This window comes from Electrophorus electricus, chromosome 7 (assembly GCF_013358815.1).
Source record: "Electrophorus electricus isolate fEleEle1 chromosome 7, fEleEle1.pri, whole genome shotgun sequence".
NCBI classification, from domain to species: Eukaryota; Metazoa; Chordata; class Actinopteri; order Gymnotiformes; family Gymnotidae; genus Electrophorus; species Electrophorus electricus.
In genome coordinates this window covers 22,029,765-22,052,264 of record NC_049541.1, presented here as the reverse complement: position 1 = coordinate 22,052,264, position 22,500 = coordinate 22,029,765, and the positions used below count along the sequence as shown (strand labels likewise).

Here is a 22,500-nt window from a genome sequence, read left to right as displayed (position 1 = left end):
CATACATTCACATTAGAGTGTTGGATATGTACAGAAGGTTTTACTGCAGCGTGAGGCCATGCGCTACCAAGCAACTCCAGCAAAGTACGTTTCCTGGCTGCGCATGTACACTGCTGGAGGGGAAGTAGACTGACATCATCAGTACACACAGACGGAGGGAATGTCTGCTCCCAAACTGCTGTAGGTCAGTGAATCAGTACAGGTCACTGACTGGACAGGACAGACAACATGGAAGAGACACAGCAGAGACACAGTAGACATGGAAAAGACATGGCAGAGTCATGTTAGAGACACATCAGAGACATGATAGAGACAGGGCAGCGACATAGTTGAGACACTGTAGAGACAGCAGAGAAGCTATAGAGGCACACAGTAGAGTGAGGGTAGAGACATGGTAGAGACACAGCAGAGACACAGTAGAGACACGGTAAGGACATAGAAGAGACTGCAGAGACAGGACAGACACATGGTAGAGACACAGCAGAGACACAAAAGAGACACAGTAGAGACAGCAGAGAAGCTGTAAAGACACACAGTAGAGACATGGTAGAGAAAGCAGAGATACAGTAGAGACATGGCAGAGACATAGTAGAGACACTGTAGATACAAGGCAAAAACATGGTAGAGATACAGCAGAGACACAATAGAGACACAGTTGAGACAGAGCAGAGACATGGTAACGACAAGGCAGTGAGAAGGCAGAGACATAGTAGACACATTGCAAAGACAGGGCTTGAATATGTAAAACAGGGCTGGTATATGTAAAACAGGGCTTATACATGTTATACAGGGCTTGTACATGTTACACAGGGCTTGAATATCTTTCACAGGGCTTATACATGTTACACAGGGCTTAGATATGTTACACAGGGCTTATACATGTTATACAGGGTTTATACATGTTACACAGGGCTTAGATATGTTACACAGGGCTTATACATGTTACACAGCGCTTGTATATGTTTCACAGGGCTTATACATGTTACACAGGGCTTATATATGTTACACAGGGTTTACACATGTTACACAGGGCTTAGATATGTTTCACAGGGCTAATACATGTTACACAGGGTTTATATATGTTACACAGGGCTGATAAATGTTACACAAGGCTTAGATATGTTACACAGGGCTTGTATATATTTCACAGGGCTTATATATGTTTCACATGGCTTATATATGTTTCACAGGGCTTATATATGTTACACAGGTCTTGAGTATGTTACACAGGGCTTGAATATGTTACACAGGGCTTGTATATGTTACACAGGGCTTATACATGTTACACAGAGCTTATACATGTTACACACGGCTGGTATATGTTTCACAGGGCTTATATATGTTTCACAGGGCTTATACATGTTACACATGGCTTATATATGTTACACAGGGCTTGAATATGTTACACAGGGCTTATATATGTTACACAGGGTTTAGATATGTTACACAGGTCTTGAGTATGTTACACAGGGATTGACTATGTTACACAGGGCTTATATATGTTACAAAGGGCTTAGATATGTTACACAGGGCTTGTATATGTTTCACAGGGCTTATACATGTTATACAGGGTTTATACATGTTACACAGGACTTATACATGATACACAGGGCTTAGATATGTTACACAGGTCTTGAATATGTTACACAGGGCTTGTATATGTTTCACAGGGCTTATACATGTTATACAGGGTTTATACATGTTACACAGGGCTTATACATGTTACACAGGGCTTAGATATGTTACACAGGGTTTATATATGTTAGACAGGTCTTGAGTATGTTACACAGTGCTTATATATGTTACACAGGGCTTAGATATGTTACACAGGGCTTATACATGTTACACAGGGCTTATATATGTTACACAGGGTTTATACATGTTACACAGGGTTTATATATGTTACACAGGTCTTGAGTATGTTACACAGTGCTTGAATATGTTATACAGGGGTTATATATGTTACACAGGGCTTGTATATGTTTCACAGGGCTTATACATGTTATACAGGGTTTATACATGTTACACAGGGCTTATACATGTTACACAGGTCTTGAATATGTTACACAGGGCTTGTATATGTTTCACAGGGCTTATACATGTTACACAGGGCTTAGATATGTTACACAGGGTTTATATATGTTAGACAGGTCTTGAGTATGTTACACAGTGCTTGAATATGTTATACAGGGGTTATATATGTTACACAGGGCTTGTATATGTTTCACAGGGCTTATACATGTTATACAGGGTTTATACATGTTACACAGGGCTTATACATGTTACACAGGTCTTGAATATGTTACACAGGGCTTGTATATGTTTCACAGGGCTTATACATGTTACACTGGGCTTATATATGTTACACAGGGCTTATACATGTTACACAGTGCTTGAATATGTTACATAGGGCTTATATATGTTACACAGGGCTTAGATATGTTACACAGGGCTTGTATATGTTTCACAGGGCTTATACATGTTACACAGGGCTTATATATGTTACACAGGTCTTGAGTATGTTACACAGTGCTTGAATATGTTACACAGGGCTTAGATATGTTACACAGGGCTTGCATATGTTTCACAGGGCTTATACATGTTACACAGGGCTTATATATGTTAAACAGGGCTTATACATGTTACACAGGGTTTGAATATGTTACACAGGGCTTACATATGTTACACAGTGCTTGAATATGTTACACAGGGCTTATACATGTTACACAGGCTCTAGATATGTTACACAGGGCTTATACATGTTACACAGGGCTTAGATATGTTACACAGGGCTTGTATATGTCACACAGGGCTTATTCATGTTACACAGAGCTTATACATGTTACACAGGGTTTAGGTATGTTACACAGGGCGTAAATATGTTACACAGGGCTCATATATGTTACACAGGGCTTAGATATGTTACACAGGGCTTGTATATGTTTCACAGGGCTTATACATGTTACACAAGGCTTATATATGTTACACAGGGCTTATACATGTTACACAGGGCTTAGATATGTTTCACAGGGCTTATACATGTTACACAGGGTTTATATATGTTAGACAGGTCTTGAGTATGTTACACAGTGCTTATATATGTTACACAGGGCTTAGATATGTTACACAGGGCTTATACATGTTACACAGGGCTTATATATGTTACACAGGGTTTATACATGTTACACAGGGTTTATATATGTTACACAGGTCTTGAGTATGTTACACAGTGCTTGAATATGTTATACAGGGGTTATATATGTTACACAGGGCTTGTATATGTTTCACAGGGCTTATACATGTTATACAGGGTTTATACATGTTACACAGGGCTTATACATGTTACACAGGTCTTGAATATGTTACACAGGGCTTGTATATGTTTCACAGGGCTTATACATGTTACACAGGGCTTAGATATGTTACACAGGGTTTATATATGTTAGACAGGTCTTGAGTATGTTACACAGTGCTTGAATATGTTATACAGGGGTTATATATGTTACACAGGGCTTGTATATGTTTCACAGGGCTTATACATGTTATACAGGGTTTATACATGTTACACAGGGCTTATACATGTTACACAGGTCTTGAATATGTTACACAGGGCTTGTATATGTTTCACAGGGCTTATACATGTTACACTGGGCTTATATATGTTACACAGGGCTTATACATGTTACACAGTGCTTGAATATGTTACATAGGGCTTATATATGTTACACAGGGCTTAGATATGTTACACAGGGCTTGTATATGTTTCACAGGGCTTATACATGTTACACAGGGCTTATATATGTTACACAGGTCTTGAGTATGTTACACAGTGCTTGAATATGTTACACAGGGCTTAGATATGTTACACAGGGCTTGCATATGTTTCACAGGGCTTATACATGTTACACAGGGCTTATATATGTTAAACAAGGCTTATACATGTTACACAGGGTTTGAATATGTTACACAGGGCTTACATATGTTACACAGTGCTTGAATATGTTACACAGGGCTTATACATGTTACACAGGCTCTAGATATGTTACACAGGGCTTATACATGTTACACAGGGCTTAGATATGTTACACAGGGCTTGTATATGTCACACAGGGCTTATTCATGTTACACAGAGCTTATACATGTTACACAGGGTTTAGGTATGTTACATAGGGCGTAAATATGTTACACAGGGCTCATATATGTTACACAGGGCTTAGATATGTTACACAGGGCTTGTATATGTTTCACAGGGCTTATACATGTTACACAAGGCTTATATATGTTACACAGGGCTTATACATGTTACACAGGGCTTAGATATGTTTCACAGGGCTTATACATGTTACACAGGGCTTCTACATGTTACACAGGGCTTAGATATGTTACACAGGGCTTATACATGTTACACAGGGTTTAGGTATGTTGCACAGGGCTTAAATATGTTACACAGGGCTTATACATGTTACACAGGGCTTAGATATGTTACACAGGGCTTATACATGTTACACAGGGCTTAGATATGTTACACAGGGCTTGTATATGTCACACAGGGCTTATTCATGTTACACAGAGCTTATACATGTTACACAGGGCTTGATTATGTTACACAGGGCTTATATATGTTACACAGGGCTTGAATATGTTACACAGGGCTTATACATGTTTCACAGGGCTTATACATGTTACACAGAGTTTGTATATGTTTCACAGGGCTTATACATGTTACACAGGCTTTAGATATGTTACACAGGGCTTAGATATGTTTCACAGGGCTTATACATGTTACACAGGGCTTCTACATGTTACACAGGGCTTAGATATGTTACACAGGGCTTATACATGTTACACAGGGTTTAGGTATGTTGCACAGGGCTTAAATATGTTACACAGGGCTTATACATGTTACACAGGGCTTAGATATGTTACTCAGGGCTTGTATATGTTTCGCAGGGCTTATATATGTTTCACAGGGCTTATACATGTTACACAGGGCTTATATATGTTACACAGTACTTGAATATGTTACACAGGGCATATATATGTTACACAGGGCTTGAATATGTTACACAGGGATTATATATGCTACACAGGGCTTATATATGTTACACATTTCATCGTAAATATATAGTGCTTGGGTGTTGTAAAATGAGCTGAACTTCACTGTTTGTTTGCTTACAGAGCACAACTGCAAGCAAAAACTAAACACTCAAGTCATTTCTTGATTTGCAAATGATTTATTTCACTGTTTCCCAACATTTAAATGAAAAATTCTTAAACACAACGGTTTACAATTTGTGACAAGATTTTGCTGGGAGTGAAAAACAAGCAGAAATAAACAAACAAGGCACGAGTGTCACTGCTATCAGCTTTGACTCCTGGTCATCTGCTAGCAGCCATGACTGGTCATCTATGGGCTGTTTTGACTCCTGGTTGTCTGGGTGGAGGTTTGACTCCTGGTCTGTTGGGGAGGTTGCCTTCTCTCCCTGTGCCTACGTGGGTTTCTTCTGTGGCGCGGTGCTTTCTGGTACTCTGAGGGAGAGGGTTCTCTCCTAAACTCAAAAGATGTGCATGTTAGGTCAACTGGAATCTCTCAATTGGCCCTGTCTGTGGGTGTATGTGGTTGAGTGTGTGTGTGTGTGTGTGTGTCCTGTCCACAGTTGGCTCCTGTCTTGTAAATTCTCCTGCAACTACAACAGATTGGCTGATGCATAATGTAATAATGGAGCGTAATCATTTATAGGAAAACGCCTCTTTCTGTCTTTATTGGCATTCTACTCTACTGTCTGCTGTACTACAAGGTTACTCTCTCTCTCTCTCTCTCTCTCTCTCTCTCTCTCTCTCTCTCTCTCTCTCCATTCAACTCTCCTACTCTCCACTCTCCTTGTCTACCGCTCCCTGTCTCCCTCTCTCCCTCTTTATACTTTCCTCTCTACCACAGCCTTTGACCGATACTTCCGAAGCCGATCTCTCTCGAACAACAGGAGGAACGTCTGGTTTGCCGAATTTTGGGAAGAAAACTTCAACTGCAAGCTGGGGATGCATGGAAAGAGGCCTGGAAGCCCGAAAAAGTGCACAGGTAAGACAAGAGCACAGGTAAAACAAGAACACAGGTAAAACAAGAGCACAGGTAAAACAAGAACACAGGTAAGACAAGAGCACAGGTAAGATAAGAGCACAGGTAAAATAAGAGCACAGTTCAAATAAGAGCACAGGTAAAATAAGAGTACAGGTAAAATAAGAGTACAGGTAAATTAAGAACACAGTTAAAATAAGAGCACAGGTAAAATAAGAGTACAGGTAAAATAAGAACTGAGAGAAAATTCACCTCCTTTCCCTCCAAAAGCCTTCCCGTCACCGTGAAAGCCGTTGTGTCTTTGAGGGTCTGAAAGAATTCCACTTCTGAAGGAGCTGGAACAAAACAGAAGATGAGGTGAAGCTTCGTGAATGGGCCCAGCTTGAATGACACACACTCTGTGCTGTCACCAGATGACAGGCTTCCCGCAACGCTTCCGGGATTTCTTCTCCACACATGCCGTGTGTTCCTCTTTAAGCTTTCCGCCGCAGGCACAGCTGACATTTGGATGCTCTGACTGATGTTATAGTTCTTGATAACTTCCACTAGACCGAGTCACGAAAGCGCTCCACCCCTACCTTCACTCCATGTCCTCCATCTAAACCTTTCTCTAAAGCCCCTCCCACCAAAGTCCCTCCCTCCAAAGACACGGCCCCTTGGCACTTAGCCTGCCCTTTCATGTGCTGAAATGTTTGGCAGAGAGGAAGCGCCTCCTCATTGGGAGATGACGCGTCCCATTCAGCTGATTCTTTGGCACATGTTTTATTGCAACAAAAACCTGCAGCCAGATGAAGCATTTGAGATCAGACACTTGTGGGCTAAATTTAGTTCTGCTAAAGACGCTAATCAAACACTAACAGCAATGTAACTTAACTAGGTGTCTATATAAAATATATTAAAACAGGTTTCTATATAAACTAAATTTGAATGTGCATATATTGTAAAGTATTTGTACGATATATTTTTTGGTTTCATCTTATGTTTATAAACAGCTTTGCTTCCATCGTGCATGGCTGCTGTTCTATCTAGGTGAGTTCTGCTGCTGAAGTGGGCAGTAATGTTTCCTCGTTCCCCAGGGTGTGGATGGCGGTGTGGATGTTGCTGGTCTTTTGTGTTTATTCCTATGCTGAGACATTCTTTAAGAATGTGATTGTATGGACTCTCAATGTAATGGATTTGTATTTGTACTGGGTGCAATCACGTGTGTATAGAGTGATGATAAACTGGGTGCATTTTCAGTGCTTTATTGGGGCACTTCAGAGAACTCAGCGAGGTGTCCATAGGCCCCAGAAGAACGCTGCCATCCTGTAGAGCATAAGTTTACCCCAGCTGTCTTTTTCCTAGAGCTCGACTCTAAAGCTGGACTCTGGGGCTGGACTCCAGTGCTGGACTCTGTGTTGAGAGGTATCATTTCTGTGTAGAAAGGTATTTCGTGTGAAGCATTAATAGATTCTAGTTTGAAATCGCAAAATTTTGGCAGACAAACTTTAAGCATTTAAAGTTTGGCAACGGTTTTTAGGCACAAATGGTGAAGTCAAGTGTAGATGGCTATGGCCACGCACAGCTAAGCATAGCGTGAACATCCAGGAGTTTCTTCCTCTCTCCCACCCTCATTATTGCTCAGCACAGTGGAACCATGGAACGCTGATCCTCAGGGCAGTCAGTAACACAGCTAAGCTAACAGGATGCACACACACACACACACACACACACACACAAAAGTAAGAGAAAGAAAGAGAGAGACAGAGAGTGACAGAAGGAGAAAATTAGAGAATGAGAGAGTGAGAGAGACAGAGAGAGAGAGAGAGAGAGAGAGAGAGATTGTGTGAGTCTCCCATGAGTCACAGAGCTAATTTGAGAGCGAAGTGCAGATTGTCACACACAGCGACAGGAGCAGAATGGAGGAAAGGATAGAAGGTGGAGCATGGGGGGACGTGGGGGGACATGGGGGGGTTGAGGGGGTGAGCGTGAGGGGGTGAGCGTGAGGGGGTGAGGGGGCGTGAGGTGGAGCGTGAGGGGGGAGCTACCCCCTGCACTGCTGTATCTCCCCCTGAGTGACACAGAATCCAAACCTGTTCAGCAGGGGTCAGGGGTCAGACTAATAAAGCACGGCAGAAACCATTCAGTCATCAGGTCGTTCTGTAAACATCAAATAAGCCCTGCTGGACTACGAATGAAACCATAGCCTGTGTGTGAATACGGGACTGTGACAGAAAACTACAGTGCACAACAGGTACAGCACCACTGGAAACAGTAACCAGAGAAGAGACGTCTTTGTGACAAACCTGTCCTGCTGTTGTGTATTGTGAGACATCTTTGTGACAAACCTGTCCTGCTGTTGTGTATTGTGAGACATCTTTATGATAAACCTGTCCTGCTATTGTGCATTGTGAGATGATTCCTCCTCATCTAAAGGTTCTAGGATAAAACTCCTCAAACTCTGAGATAACACTGAATCAGATCTGTTTACGCCACAAAGGTCACACACTGACACTCTAGCAGGTGACTGCCACTTTAAAGAGCTGTTACACAGGAAGAAGGTTATTGTACAATTCTGCATAGGCCTTATGTAAGCTATTGTATATGGGCAGTTTTGTGTGTGCGTGTGTGTGGGCGCATATATGTATGTGTGAGTGTGTATGTGTATGTGTGTATGTGCATGCATGCGTGTGTGTATGAATGTGTGCAGTGTGTGTGCACGTGTGTGCGTGTGTGGGTGTGTGTGTGTGTGTGTGTGTGTGTGTAGCTGTATGTATGAGAAGCCATTTAGGGCGAAATCAATGAAACACTCGCGAACACGCACACACTACTTGAACATACATATGAAACACTTGTGCATACATATGAAACATTTTCACATAAATATCCTACTATTCACATTTGCATATAATAACTATGCAAATATGCATAGTTTCACTATGCTTGTGTGTATGTGTGGCTGCATGTGTGTAGAGCAGTTTTCATTGTGTCTGAAAGTCATTTCATTGTAACAGAAGGCAGATATTTAACATCTGCACAGCACTCATCAATAAAATGGGAAGAGAGGTCTCTAAAAAACATGTCAGCGTCTAATTCTGACAGTTTGAAGATCAATGACATTAAGCAAGGAATATTCTTACAGTAGCACCGACATTTTGTACAACTCATACTAGCGCTCCCATACTAGCACTCCCATACTAGTGATCTCATACTAGCACTCATGCCCATGGTCCACTTTGACAGGGGATCATATTAATCAGTGTTTGGAATGAATTAGCACAGAATCGCTTTACATTTTGGAAATGATCTATGGATTCTTTGACAGAGACCACATTGGTGTCCCACCACTAGAAATCACTTTTGGAATACACTCCCAGTGCTAGCCAGAATTATGTTTGGATAGTTTTACTTTCCAGTGTTAATTGAATTATACAGTCTGGTTCCTAAGTGACACAGAAACAAAACCTGCTGAGCATTCTCCACTCTGAGACATGTTTCCTGTACACTATGTGCACGTAGTGTGTGTGTGTGTGTGTGTGTGTGTGTGTGTGTGTGTGTGTGTGTGTGTGTGTGTGTGTGTGTGAGGAGAACAAAGAAAGGAGAACATAGAGAGAACACAGAGAGAACATAGAGAGGAGAACACAGAGAACATAGAGAGAACATAGAGAGAACATAGAGAGAACATAGAGAGGAGAACACAGAGAGAACATAGAGAGAACATAGAGAGGAGAACACAGAGAACACAGAGAGAACATAGAGAGAACATAGAGAGGAGAACACAGAGAACACAGAGAGAACATAGAGAGAACATAGAGAGAACACAGAGAGAACATAGAGAGAACACAGAGAGAACATAGAAAGGAGAACACAGAGAGAACATAGAGAGAACACAGAGAGAACATAGAGAGAACACAGAGAGAACATAGAAAGGAGAACACAGAGAGAACACAGAGAGGAGAACATTACTTTCAACTGATCAGCTTGATGTAATGAGAATAATTACTGCCCTGTTTTATTTGCCTACACACACACACACACACACACACACACACACACACACACACACACACACACACACACACACACACACACACACACACACACACACTGTATTCCACTACTTGGGCTGCCCTCAGTGAGAGGAATGTGACACTCTACTCCTGCTCCGCCCGCTCCCTGCCCCTCTCTCCCCCACCCACTGCCTACCCGTCTCTGCTCCGCCCATTCCCTGCCCATCTCTGCCCCTCCCACTCCCTGCCCCTCTACCACCCACAGACATAATACCTTCAGGGTGTTTTAGCCAATCACAACCTGCTGGTGATTTCGTTCGGCCTCTGTCATGCCCTACTGCCGCTGCACACTAAAGCCTGTGAGAAATGTGAGAAATGGCACTTAGCAGTGCTGCTCCGCGACAGGGCGGGAACTGCAGTGTGCAGGAGGTTGGGGACTTAAATCTATTCAGGGTAAGAGCCTCCACTCCCAGGAAAAGTTGTGAACTGAGAGTCAGGGTGTGTGGAGTAAGGCAGGCAGTGAGGCAGGGCTGGGCCAGAGAGCCTTGGTTTCCTCTCTCTCTCCACGTCGATATCTCGCCCGCTTGTTTTCAAGCGTATTATTCCAGGTGGCGAGTCTGGGCAACGTAGCGGTCACAATCGATTTGGAAATCGAGCTGTGATGGAGCTTTTAGTGGCACGAGAACAGGAAATGCGTGACTGTTTTATCTGAACATGCAGTGGGGAACCACGGCAACCAGCTAACTCAGCACCACCTCTGTGTGTGTGTGTGTGTGTGTGTGTGTGTGTGATGCAGGGAGAAAGTAGACAACAACTTTCTGCTTTTGAAATGATATATGTGTGCATATGTAAGAGAGAGAGAAATTTGACAGTAACTTCTTGTCCCGTGTGTGTGTGTACATACCTAAATGTTTTTCTGCCAGTATTATGTTAACAAGCTTCTGCCTTTCAGTTTCTCTATATTTTCAGTCATTTTCTTTCCTTCTTTATTCTTTCTTAGTTCCTACCTTTTTTTCTGCTTTTATCAGCGTCAGAGCTTGATATGTGCCGGCAGAGACCGAGGGACAGATGCTAGCTCCTATCTACAGCACCCGCGTCTCTGCGCAGGGATAGTTGTTGCTCAGTGGTTAAGGTACTTGACTTTTTATTGGAAAGTTGCTGGTTCAAGCCCAATCACTGAGAAGTTGCCACTGTTGGGCCCCTGAGCTAGGCCCTTAATCCTCAATTACTCAAGTTGTGCTCAGTCATAATTGTAAATTGGATAAAAAGCATCAGCTAAATGTTAAAATGTTAAATGTTAGTATAAATCCATATTAAAAACATTCAGTCTTTGATCAAATCCAGGCCTCTCATTAAAGAGTCCAGTAAGAGGCTGCATGACATTTCCAGGAGTCAGGTGCAGTCAATCAGCTGACCCTTGACCTTAGAGTACAATAATAGTGCCAGCAGTGGAAGAGTACATCTTACATCTGTAAAACGTGTGGCAGACTGTTAGAACATGTACCTGATAAACCCAGCACTCAGTGTAACACACCACACACATATCCAGCTGGAGGAGGCATTCCCACATTTTAGAGGTTTTTTATAGCAGAGAACACTGAGGATCAGAGATGACACTCTGTGTACCCTGACCCACCTGTCCCAAACTTTACAGCCGGACATTTTTACCCTTACAGACCCGCACTTTGTAGAAATCACCTTTTGCTGCAATAACACTTTTAAGAGTGGTGAGATGGGTTTCAACCAGCTTTAAGTCTGCTGGGATGAGTTTTAAACAGCTTTGTCACTTGGCCATTGTAGGACGTTCAGGTTTTTGCTGTTCTGCTGTTCCCGTCTGCTTGTGTTTGTGTAGTCAACGTGTATGTCAGAGTTTGCTGGTGTTTTGTGGCGTTTCTGTAGGTTCCCTCACAAGTTTTGAGGGTCGTCCTTGTCTAGATGGCACGTGGCTGGGACAAAGAAACTTGCGTTTCCTCCCAGGTGGTCCACCAGTGCACACTGGGACATTCAAACTCTTAGACATTAGTTTGAAGTCTTTTCAGGTTTTCCTAATGTACTCAGCATGTCATCAGAATGCTCTTTGGTCTTCATTTACAGCTCTCCTTCAGTGTCTGAGCAACGATATTTGAATCAAGGGAGTCTTTCATCGAGAAAAGCTGAATGCTTTAGAATAACTCTCAGGTATAGGGCTTAATAGGCCAGTTTCGTTCTTGTTAGTATGAAATCTCTCATCTGTGTTACACTGGAGGTCCTACAGCAGATGCTGGATTCTTATGCAAACAGAAATTTTCAGTTAATAGTTTTTTTCATAAATTATTATTAGATAAAACCAGTACCCCATTAAAAATAATGAATTTGGATTCATTATGAGGCTGTCCTAATATAAAATATGGCACAGTATGTTTGCCTCTCAGCACTATGGTCTCAGGTCCATATCTGGATGGAGTTTCCATGTGTGGTGGATGATGCTCTGTCCTGGTGTTTGTGTGTGTGTGTGTGTGTGTGTGTGTGTGTGTGTGCACACCCCGTGGTGGATGGTGCTTTGTCTCCTGGTGTGTGTGTGTGTGTGTGTGTGTGTGTGTGTGCCCCGTGGTGGATGGTGGTGTGTGTGTGTGTGTGTGTGTGTGTGTGTGTGTGTGTGTGCACCCCGTGGTGGATGGTGCTCTGTCTGTGTCCATGTGTGTGTGTTTGTGTGTGTGTGTGTGTGTGTGTGTGTGTGCGCCCCATGATGGACAGTATCCTGGGTGTTTTCCTCTCTCCCCTTCCTGGACTCAATGCAATCCTCCAGGGGGTGCTATGGTTTCTATTTGAGATACTGTGTGTGTGTGTGTGTGTGTGTGTGTGTGTGTGTGTGTGTGTGTGTGTGTGTGTGTGTGAGTGTGTGTGTGTGTGTGAGTGTGTCAGGGGGTGCTGGGGTTTCCATTTGAGATATTGTGTGTGTGTGTGTGTCAGGGGATGCTGTGGTTATACACTCTGTGCGATTGGCTGCTGCTTCACACTGGTGTGTTTACTGGATGTAAAAACTGTGTTGACTATACAGTTTCCTTGGATTCTGAGAAAGGCACTTCATAAGTGTCATTCATTCATTCATAACTTCATTCATTCATGTTTGAATACTAGAGATAGATAGATGTCTGGATTTAATCAGTACCATTTCCTGTTGTGTCATTTCCTGTTGTGGAGTGTCTGGATTTACTCAGTGTCACTTCCTGTTGTGGAATGTCTGGATTTACCCAGTGTCATTTCCTGTTGAGTCACTTCCTGTTGTGTCACAGTGTAACTGCCACTGGGCTCCACTCTGCCATCCTGCCAGGTTATTTACCGTGATGATGCACAGGTCACAACATTAGCCACTCTACCTTAATGAGGTCAGAAGAGGGCACCGCTCTGAAATGCTCTTCACCTGACCGGGTTCTTGCGTTTGCTTGCGTGTGTGTGTGTGTGTGTGTGTGTGTGTGTGTGTGTGTATGTGTGTGTGTGTGTAATAGATATCATCACACACAGTCATTACAAGCACCTCTTCAGAAGTCTTTGTTTATTTAATCAGTAATTCAGCAGCAGTGTGCATCTGTTAACAAGCTCTTAGGCGACGCGTCTCTGCCAACACGCTTTCTCATTACAAATCGATACGCTCTGGAATCAATACCTTAATTTGAAATCAGCAGTACAGAAAGATAACATTTCCTGTATAATTCCACTCTATGATGAGCACTGGATTGTTAATCTCAGCAGCATGCCTCCATAAATATACCACAGAGCAGTTCTGAATCTCTGAGGCGTATGCTGCTCGACCAACAGCAGCTGCGTTTCTGTAAGCCCAGTGGCCAGCGCACGCATGCACAGCTGAGCAGGAGCGTGAGAGCTGACATCTGTGAACATGCCTCTGAAACTCCTGCATCCAAATAATGGGAGAATTATTACTGTTATTATTCTTTCAAAAACTTGAATGAGTGCTTCATTGTAGTAATTTCCACATGAGACTGAGAGTTACTGACTCTGCATGAATGTGAAGGTGTGTGTGTGTGTGTGCGTGCGTGTATTGGGTGGATGAATGATACGCACAGGTGTTAGATAATGCCAGAGCTGGTATATCAGACTGGGAAGTCGTAGGTGGATGAGGTGGTAGGGGTGGAGGTGGAGGAACGCTGTGGTCCCTCATGCTGTCTGAACTATTCCTCCACCCTTCCCTCTACCTGTCCCAGCCAGAGAGAGTGGGCCAGGCTCCAGAACCAGCACAGAAGGCCACAGTCCAGCCAGGGTCCAGCCAGGGTCCTCAGGCTGCTGTGAGGGACGAGGCTTGATGTTCATCTCGACGTGTTGGTGGCAATGGCGGTTGGGTAATTCATAGATCAGAGGATGCTGAACTCCCATTAAGGAGTTCCTTTTGAATTTAAATTAGTACAGCAGGTAATAAATGCTTCTCTGAGACCAAATATTTAGGTGTGATTAGACATTTGACTGGTGTGAGTTGACAGAGATGTGTACACTTAAGACACCATGAGGTCAGTGAGGCAGACTGAGATTCATAGTGCTGGTGAAAGATATGATTTGGAAGACACCGTTGAGCTGAGTGTGATAAGGAATCGCAGAGGTTTATTACAAAGTCACTTGTCAGATTTAAAAGAGGTTTTAATCCGAGAAGAGCGATGCGCATGTGAAAAAGAACAAATCTTGCCATGTTGAACGATACACAGATAGAGGTGTTTAGAGTTCTCCAAACTTTCTTTCTTCACTCAAACTCAACCGCTGAAGTTTGTAGCTGTGTGCTGAAGTCAACGTTACTATATTTGCCACTGGTGAGTACAATGTTCTCCACTGACAGTCACCAATTTGTCGAATACATTTCTGAATAACCTTTTATTTATATTGAGTTGTTCACATATTGGCACAGAGAAGCTTTATAGATGACTAGGACTGAGATCTGCAGTAAGTCAATAAGAAAAGATGTTACAGGTTCCCACAGCCCAGTTCATCCTGCATACAGGAGGATGAGTTATGAGTGCAGGATATCAGATGTGCCTTCACCTTCCACTAAGCCACGCTCCTCTTCTGTTGTTGTCCAGAGTCTGTCAGCTACTCACTGCACAGTTGACTTATACTACATCCATGACAGGTGAGTAATCAGGCAGCACGCGAACGGGTTCTCTCTGCAGACAGGTGAGTAATCAGACAGCACGAGAACGGGTTCTCTCTGCAGACAGGTGAGTAATCAGACAGCACGAGAACGGGTTCTCTCTGCAGACAGGTGAGTAGTCAGACAGCACGAGAACGGGTTCTCTCTGCAGACAGGTGAGTAATCAGACAGCACGAGAACGGGTTCTCTCTGCAGACAGGTGAGTAGTCAGACAGCACGAGAACGGGTTCTCTCTGCAGACAGGTGAGTAATCAGACAGCACGAGAACGGGTTCTCTCTGCAGGCAGGTGAGTAGTCAGACAGCACGAGAACGGGTTCTCTCTGCAGACAGGTGAGTAATCAGACAGCACGAGAACGGGTTCTCTCTGCAGGCAGGTGAGTAATCAGACAGCACGAGAACGGGTTCTCTCTGCAGACAGGTGAGTAGTCAGACAGCACGAGAACGGGTTCTCTCTGCAGACAGGTGAGTAATCAGACAGCACGAGAACAGGTTCTCTCTGCAGACAGGTGAGTGATCAGACTGCTGTGTGTAAGCTACAGTGAACAGAGGCTAAACATAGTCTTCAAAATAGTCTTCAGTGATAAAATGATTCCCTTTACTGTCTCTGTTTCTGGACATTCATTCATATATTCATTCATTCAATCATTCATTCAAGTACAGTTGATGGGGGGGCACAGTCACTTCTTAAATTTCTTTTAACCTAAAAATCTTTATGATCTAAACATTATTCTAAACATACATCTAGACAATAATCTTTTATCATCTATCAGATTAAAACATCAAATAGAAAATCTCAATAAACCCCAAAAGCTTTAATTTCAAATGAATAAGATGACACCCAAAAAAATAAAATAAATAAATAAAAATAAATTATATATATATATATATATATATATATATATATATATATATATATATATATATATATATATATATATATATATATATATAATATGTGTGTGTGTGTGTGTGTATCCTTGTTAACCATTCACAGATATTGATTATTCATTCACAGATATTGATTGTTCATTTTCAAGCTGGCACAGGGTGCTGTAATTTGGAGAGAGTGAGATATGACTCGTGCAGTTGGTCACTGCCAGTTAGCTTGGCCATGAGCAAATCTGTAAATAAAAACACATTTCACAGACACCAGTCTGCAGGCTACATTCAAAAGCACAAATCAATGCTAATTAATGTTGGATCTAAATTGTTTTGAACTTTTTTTCCAACCCAATGATCTGTATTTATGTCTAAATTGCACAGGATTTGTAGCTAAATGTAAATCTGGTGGTCAGGCTAGTCTGGTGGGTATGGCTAAACATACGTCTGGTGGGTGTGGCTAAACGTACGTCTGGTGGGTATGGCTAAACATACGTCCGGTGGGTGTGGCTAAATGTACGTCTGGTGGGAGTGGCTAAAGGTACGTCTGCTGGGTGTGGCTAAATGAACATCTGGTGGGTGCTTCGCTAAACGAACATCTGGGGGGTGGGGGCTAAACGAACATCTGGTGGGTGTGGCTAAATGTAAGACCTGTGACTTGATTCACAGAGATGCTTGAGGATGACCTAAAATTGACAGATGTCAACATACATGCGACAGTTGCTATGGCAACAGCCCTTCTACATACAGGAACTACAGAGGTGTGGCATGACCAGCCAGCTACTGTTTGGATCATAAAGCAGAATGAAAAACCACGTGGGCAAACAGGTTTGGTCCCACATCTTCTCATGTTTGTTTGTGGGTGTTTTCAATAATATAAATTAAAATTAAAAAATAACAAACTTGTCCTCATGATCCAAGAAAACTAAAAACTTCATCAAGGGAGAAACCTCTAAAAATGAAAAGTGTATACAGTAGGAGAGAGGCGAAGCAATTTCTATATCTAATCGACATTTAATTGAGATGCTTGCTCATCTCATTAAGCTATCTGTCATCCATATTGTCATCAGTCAGCCTGTAAGTGAGTGCTACGACGGCTGGTGCAGATCTGTCACACGGAGATGGAGACTTGACAGATGCGCTCTGGTCCGCTAAGACATTACTGCTGATTAGTTTCTGAACACCAGAGAACGGACTCTGTTTTCATTTAGTTTTCCATGGCTACTGTTAACCGAACAAATGTCTATACATAAACAAACATGATTGATTAAGCAGCAGACAAAAAACGTAGAGTAAGCCATGAGGTATCGTATGCCATTTAATTAATGTAATCAGAAGTTTGGAGAGATGTTTAAATGAATGGCCCGTGACATATGAGTGAATACCAGGAAGGCGGCGGAACCAGACGGCATCTGCGGGAGGGTCCTCAAAGCCTGCGAAGACCAGCTAGCCCCGGTATTCTCCGACATCTTCAGCCTCTCCTTGGCACTTGGCCATCCTGCCTCCACGACTACCACCCTGTTGCCTTCACATCGGTTGTGATGAAGTGCTTTGAAAAGCTGGCCAGAGACTTCATCACTTCTTCGCTGCCGGCCTCCATGGACCCACTGCAGTTTGCATACAGCTACATCCACTGATGATGTAATTGCACATCTGCTTCACACCACACTGACCCGCCTGGACAAAGGGAGGGGTGATTATGTTAAAATGCTGTTTGTCGACTACAGTTCAGCATTTAACGCTATCATTCCCTCCAGACTCACTACTATGTTGAAGAATCTAGGACTGCATCTGTCCCTGTATGACTGGATCTCCAACTTCCTAACAGACAGACCACAATCAGTACGGGTGGGCAACTGTGTCTCATCCACCCTCACCCTCAGCATTGGACCTCCTCAGGGTTGTGTCCTAAACGCTCTACTCTACTCACTGTACACCTACGACTGCTTGGCCACTTCCAGCTCCACCATCGTTGTCAAGTTTGCTGACAATACCATCGTCATGGGCCTGATCTCAGACAAGGACAACAGGGCCTACCTGGAGGAGATTAAACACCTGAAGAACTGGTGCCAGGAAAATAATCTCCTCCTGAACGTCAGCAAGACAAAGGAGCTGATTGTGGACTGCACAAGAAGCAGGAGCGGCACTACCAACCTGTGAGGATCAACGGAACCACGGTGGAGAGAGTAGACAGTTCCAGGTACCTTGGAGTTCACATCTCACAAGACCTGTCCTGTTCGTGCCACATCAATTCCATCTTTACCACCTAAGAGACAATCAGCATCTTTACCACCTAAGAGACTTCAGACTGCCCTCCAAGGTGCTGTGGAACTTCTACACCTGCACTATTGAGAGCATCATCACAGGAAACATCACAGCCTGGTTCGAGAACAGCGCCAAGCAGGACAGACAAGCACTCCAAAGGGTGGTGCGTTCAGCAGAGCGCATCACTCATACGGAACTTCCTGACCTGCAGACTGTCAATCACAAGCGGTGCCAGATCAAAGCCAGGGGGATTGTGAAGGACCCCACCCATCCCAATAATAGGCTCTTCTCTCTGTTGAGGTCAGGGAAGCGCTTTCGCTCCCTGAAGACCAAGACAAAGAGACTGAAGAGGAGCTTCTTCCCACAGGCCATTCAGGCCCTGAATCAGGGCAACTGATAAACTCTGGGGACCACTCTGTGCACTGCATATGATGTCAATAACATCATAAAAGACTGTAATAACTGTAAATTGTAAATTGTAAAAAACTGGAAATTATATATATACTGTAGTTCCTGTACCTCCTCAGCTCGGGTGGAGCAGTTACGAGAGCATTTCACTGTGAGTTATACCATGTATGACTATGTATGTGACAAATAAAACTTTGAAACTTGAAACTTGATATGTTTGTGTACACATCCCAGCTACGGGAGCAGCTGTGCAATAGTTATCACAGCTACGGGAGCGGCTGGGCTGTAGTTATTCCAGCTACGGGAGCGGCTGGGCTGTAGTTATTCCAGCTACAGGAGCAGCTGGGCTGTAGTTATTCCAGCTACGGGAGCGGCTGGGCTGTAGTTATTCCAGCTACGGGAGCGGCTGGGCTGTAGTTATTCCGGCTACGGGAGCGGCTGAGCTGTAGTTATTCCAGCTACGGGAGCAGCTGTGCAATAGTTATCACAGCTACGGGAGCGGCTGGGCTGTAGTTATTCCAGCTACGGGAGCGGCTGGGCTGTAGTTATTCCAGCTACGGGAGCGGCTGGGCTGTAGTTATTCCAGCTACGGGAGCGGCTGGGCTGTAGTTATTCCAGCTACGGGAGTGGCTGGGCTGTAGTTATTCCAGCTACGGGAGCGGCTGGGCTGTAGTTATTCCAGCTACGGGAGCGGCTGGGCTGTAGTTATTCCAGCTACGGGAGCGGCTGAGCTGTAGTTATCCCAGCTACGGGAGCGGCTGGGCTGTAGTTATTCCAGCTACCGGTTCCGTTGTGAAGCTAAGCTTGTGTTCTCAGGTTCGTTTGAGATGCCGGGTGTCCAGGTGTCTGGCTTCAGGACGGACAGTCCGTCTTTTCAGCTACCAGTTCTCAGTCTAATATTCCTTTTCGAGTGAAGTAGATAAATGTTTTATCCTTGATCGATCTGATTTGTCCTTGGCTCACCTACATGACCTTGTATTTCATTAGTTAACAGAGGCATGCGATACCATAGCTCGTGGTAAACGCTGGTCAGTTAGTAAGGGCTTGTGTTGCCCTCGGCAATGCTGTGAAAATGCCAAAGGGAGAAGCATATTACAGTTCTCTCATTTCCAAGAGCAGAAAAGATGAATTTCATGCTTACTGTACAGTACACAGATTTGATGTGGACAATAGCGGTGAAGGAACAGGCACTACTAAACACACACACGCACTGATACAGATAAACACAAGCAGCATGCGCGGAGCGCAGGTACATCATCACTGCTTCTTTTTTAGATCTGCTCGGTCGCCCCGAATGACAAAATATCTGCCAGTGAACTTTGCAAAGTGTAACCCGCAGTGAAGCGCCATCACTCTTGCGAGTGTGGACCGTGGCATTAAAGCTGAGAGAGAGATTAACGATGGCTCCTCTGTTTCTAAAGGTGTTAACAATAATTTATGTCATACAATTCTAATTCATTTTTTCAACTCTAATGTAATACTTTATAGTTTTCATTCTACGTGTTGTAGCATTGTGCTCCTGGTACATTGTCCTCTTTTGGGGGTGTGATGTCCTCTTTTGGGGGTGTGATGATTGTCGCCACCCTATGCAGAGATCAGAAGGAGCTTTTTCCATGTTGAAATCCTTAAAGGTTAATAAGAATGTGAATGCGCATTAAAATGCAGCTCTCAGAGCATAAATGTTATTGGGGTAAACATCAGATGTGTTGGATAGTTTGTGATAACTGGATCTCTCATGTGTGGGATAGTTTGTGGTAGTTTGTGGTAGTTTGTGAAGTCCTGTGTCAAATACTGACTGTATTTTCCTCGACAGTCTCTTAAAGAACAGCTGCAGTTCCACATCGTAAGTGACGTAAGCATTGTAAGCCTCCCAACACCCATGCACTTATGCTGTCTCTGGAAACTACGGATAAGCCTGTGATTGACAGCATAAGGTCACGTATATCAGTGGCGACAGTCTGCCTCTCTGAGCCAGTTTGGGTCTGTGTCCCCTCTCTCACACCCAGTAGTTACTGTCATGCTCTGTACTGTTGGTCCTGCATAGCAAAGATCTCCTCATTTTTCTGTCCAACCCCTTTTAAACACTGACCGGCCACCACTGTGTTCTTTACCGTGTTGTGCTTTCTAAGCTACATTTTCTCTCAAAGTGTTTTGTTGTTTTTAATCAGCTCTCCTCATCTATAAGCAGAAATAACCTTTGGAATAAATTCCTGTGAGGTTTTGGAGCGCACCATAACACAGCCTGACCTCAAGAACCTGCCCAGGGACTTTACGTTATCTTTCTGTTCTGGAGAATTTATAACTGTTAACAGCTATAATTAAAACTCCTGGATATGTTACACGTTCTGACATTAAGTTAAACACTCTGGTGTTTTTGTTAGCTTCAGAGTACACAGGAACGTTCTGACCCTTTTTGAGCTGCTTGATCATTGCAGCACACACTGTTGTCAGTTTAATCAAGAACAGAAGAAGCAGATGCTAAAAGCTCCAACAAGACTGGGACAAAACCTTGAAATTCATCTGCACTAGCAGAAGGTTCTCCAGTCTGGCAGGGTGTGAGGTGACATTTAGCCCACTATCCCAGTGCCAGCATGGTGAGAGTGCTGAGCTAGGCTGGGCTCCTTGAAACGTGGTACCCGGGCTCCTCCCTTCCCACGCTCCCTGGGTCTGACTCATTTTGAGACACCGCCAGGTAATCATTCCGTGTTTTTGGAGGAGCGAACACATCCTTCTTCCTCCGTGCAGGAGATTCCATAAAGTGGACTGAATTCCATTTACAGGAGCGCGTTAATTCCTCAGTGGCGTGAGTATTGATTGAGGATGTGTTACTCTTGTTCATTCACCTTGGATGCCATGTTTCTATTTAGCTTTTGTTGCCTGGAAGGTTGCGGGGGGAAAACAGGAAGAAAAGATTCAAAACACAGTGTATCTGTCCACAAACAGCCACTTAGCAAGCTTAGTGACGACAGGAAGGACAATAAACTTTGATGAGTGGGCAAAGTTAAATCCAAACGGAGGAACTGTATGAATGCATATAAGTAACTGGAAGTATATGTATAAATAAATGAATAAATATGAATTATTATGAACTCTGAATTCTTTTCTGCTCTTGTGTAAATTCTGTATGTCTGTAATATGCTGACGGGTTTGTAATGGGGTAAGATTGTCATGTTGTTATCAGATTACTCAACATTCACCTCCTTACTGCCTCATTGGCCAATTAAACAAATTCTGAATGAATTAATTATTATTAATATAATCATATTAAACAACTTTTCATTACAAAGAATCAGCATGTACCTCACAGTGTGCAGATGTACCTAAATTAGTATGGATTACACGTTCCTATTTAATTATTAAATTAGTCTGGATTACATGTTCCTATTGGATAAGAGTGAGGAAAACAGAGGGAAGAGACCTAACATTGACTGTGTGTGTGTGCGCATGAATGTGTATGCGCGTGTGTGTCCAGGGCTGGAGAAGGTGGGTCGGGACTCCAGTTATGAGCAGGAGGGGAAGGTTCAGTTTGTGATGGACGCGGTATACGCGATGGCGCACGCCCTGCACAGCCTGCACGGGGCTGTGTGCTTGGGCTCGCCCGGCCTCTGCGCCCGCATGGCCACCGTCAACGGCAAGGAACTGCTCGACTACATCCGCAAGGTCAAGTTTAATGGTGAGTGGTGACCCTGAGTTTATTTCCAAAGCTCCTCATTGCTATGGTAACAGAGGTATTCAGCTTTACTGTCTGGTCAGA

The 22,500-nt window shown here is 43.5% G+C and overlaps 1 protein-coding gene across 2 annotated transcripts in view; it reads left to right on the top strand.

The window, feature by feature from the left end:
* Positions 1-22,500, top strand: part of grm8a (glutamate receptor, metabotropic 8a) — a 159,020-nt gene that overhangs the window by 112,250 nt on the left and 24,270 nt on the right. For both annotated transcript variants that reach the window (XM_027007489.2, XM_027007490.2), the window contains exons 6-7: positions 5,939-6,076; positions 22,219-22,419. In XM_027007489.2, the coding sequence (XP_026863290.1) occupies positions 5,939-6,076; positions 22,219-22,419 (339 nt within the window). The remainder of the gene's footprint in view (positions 1-5,938; positions 6,077-22,218; positions 22,420-22,500) is intronic.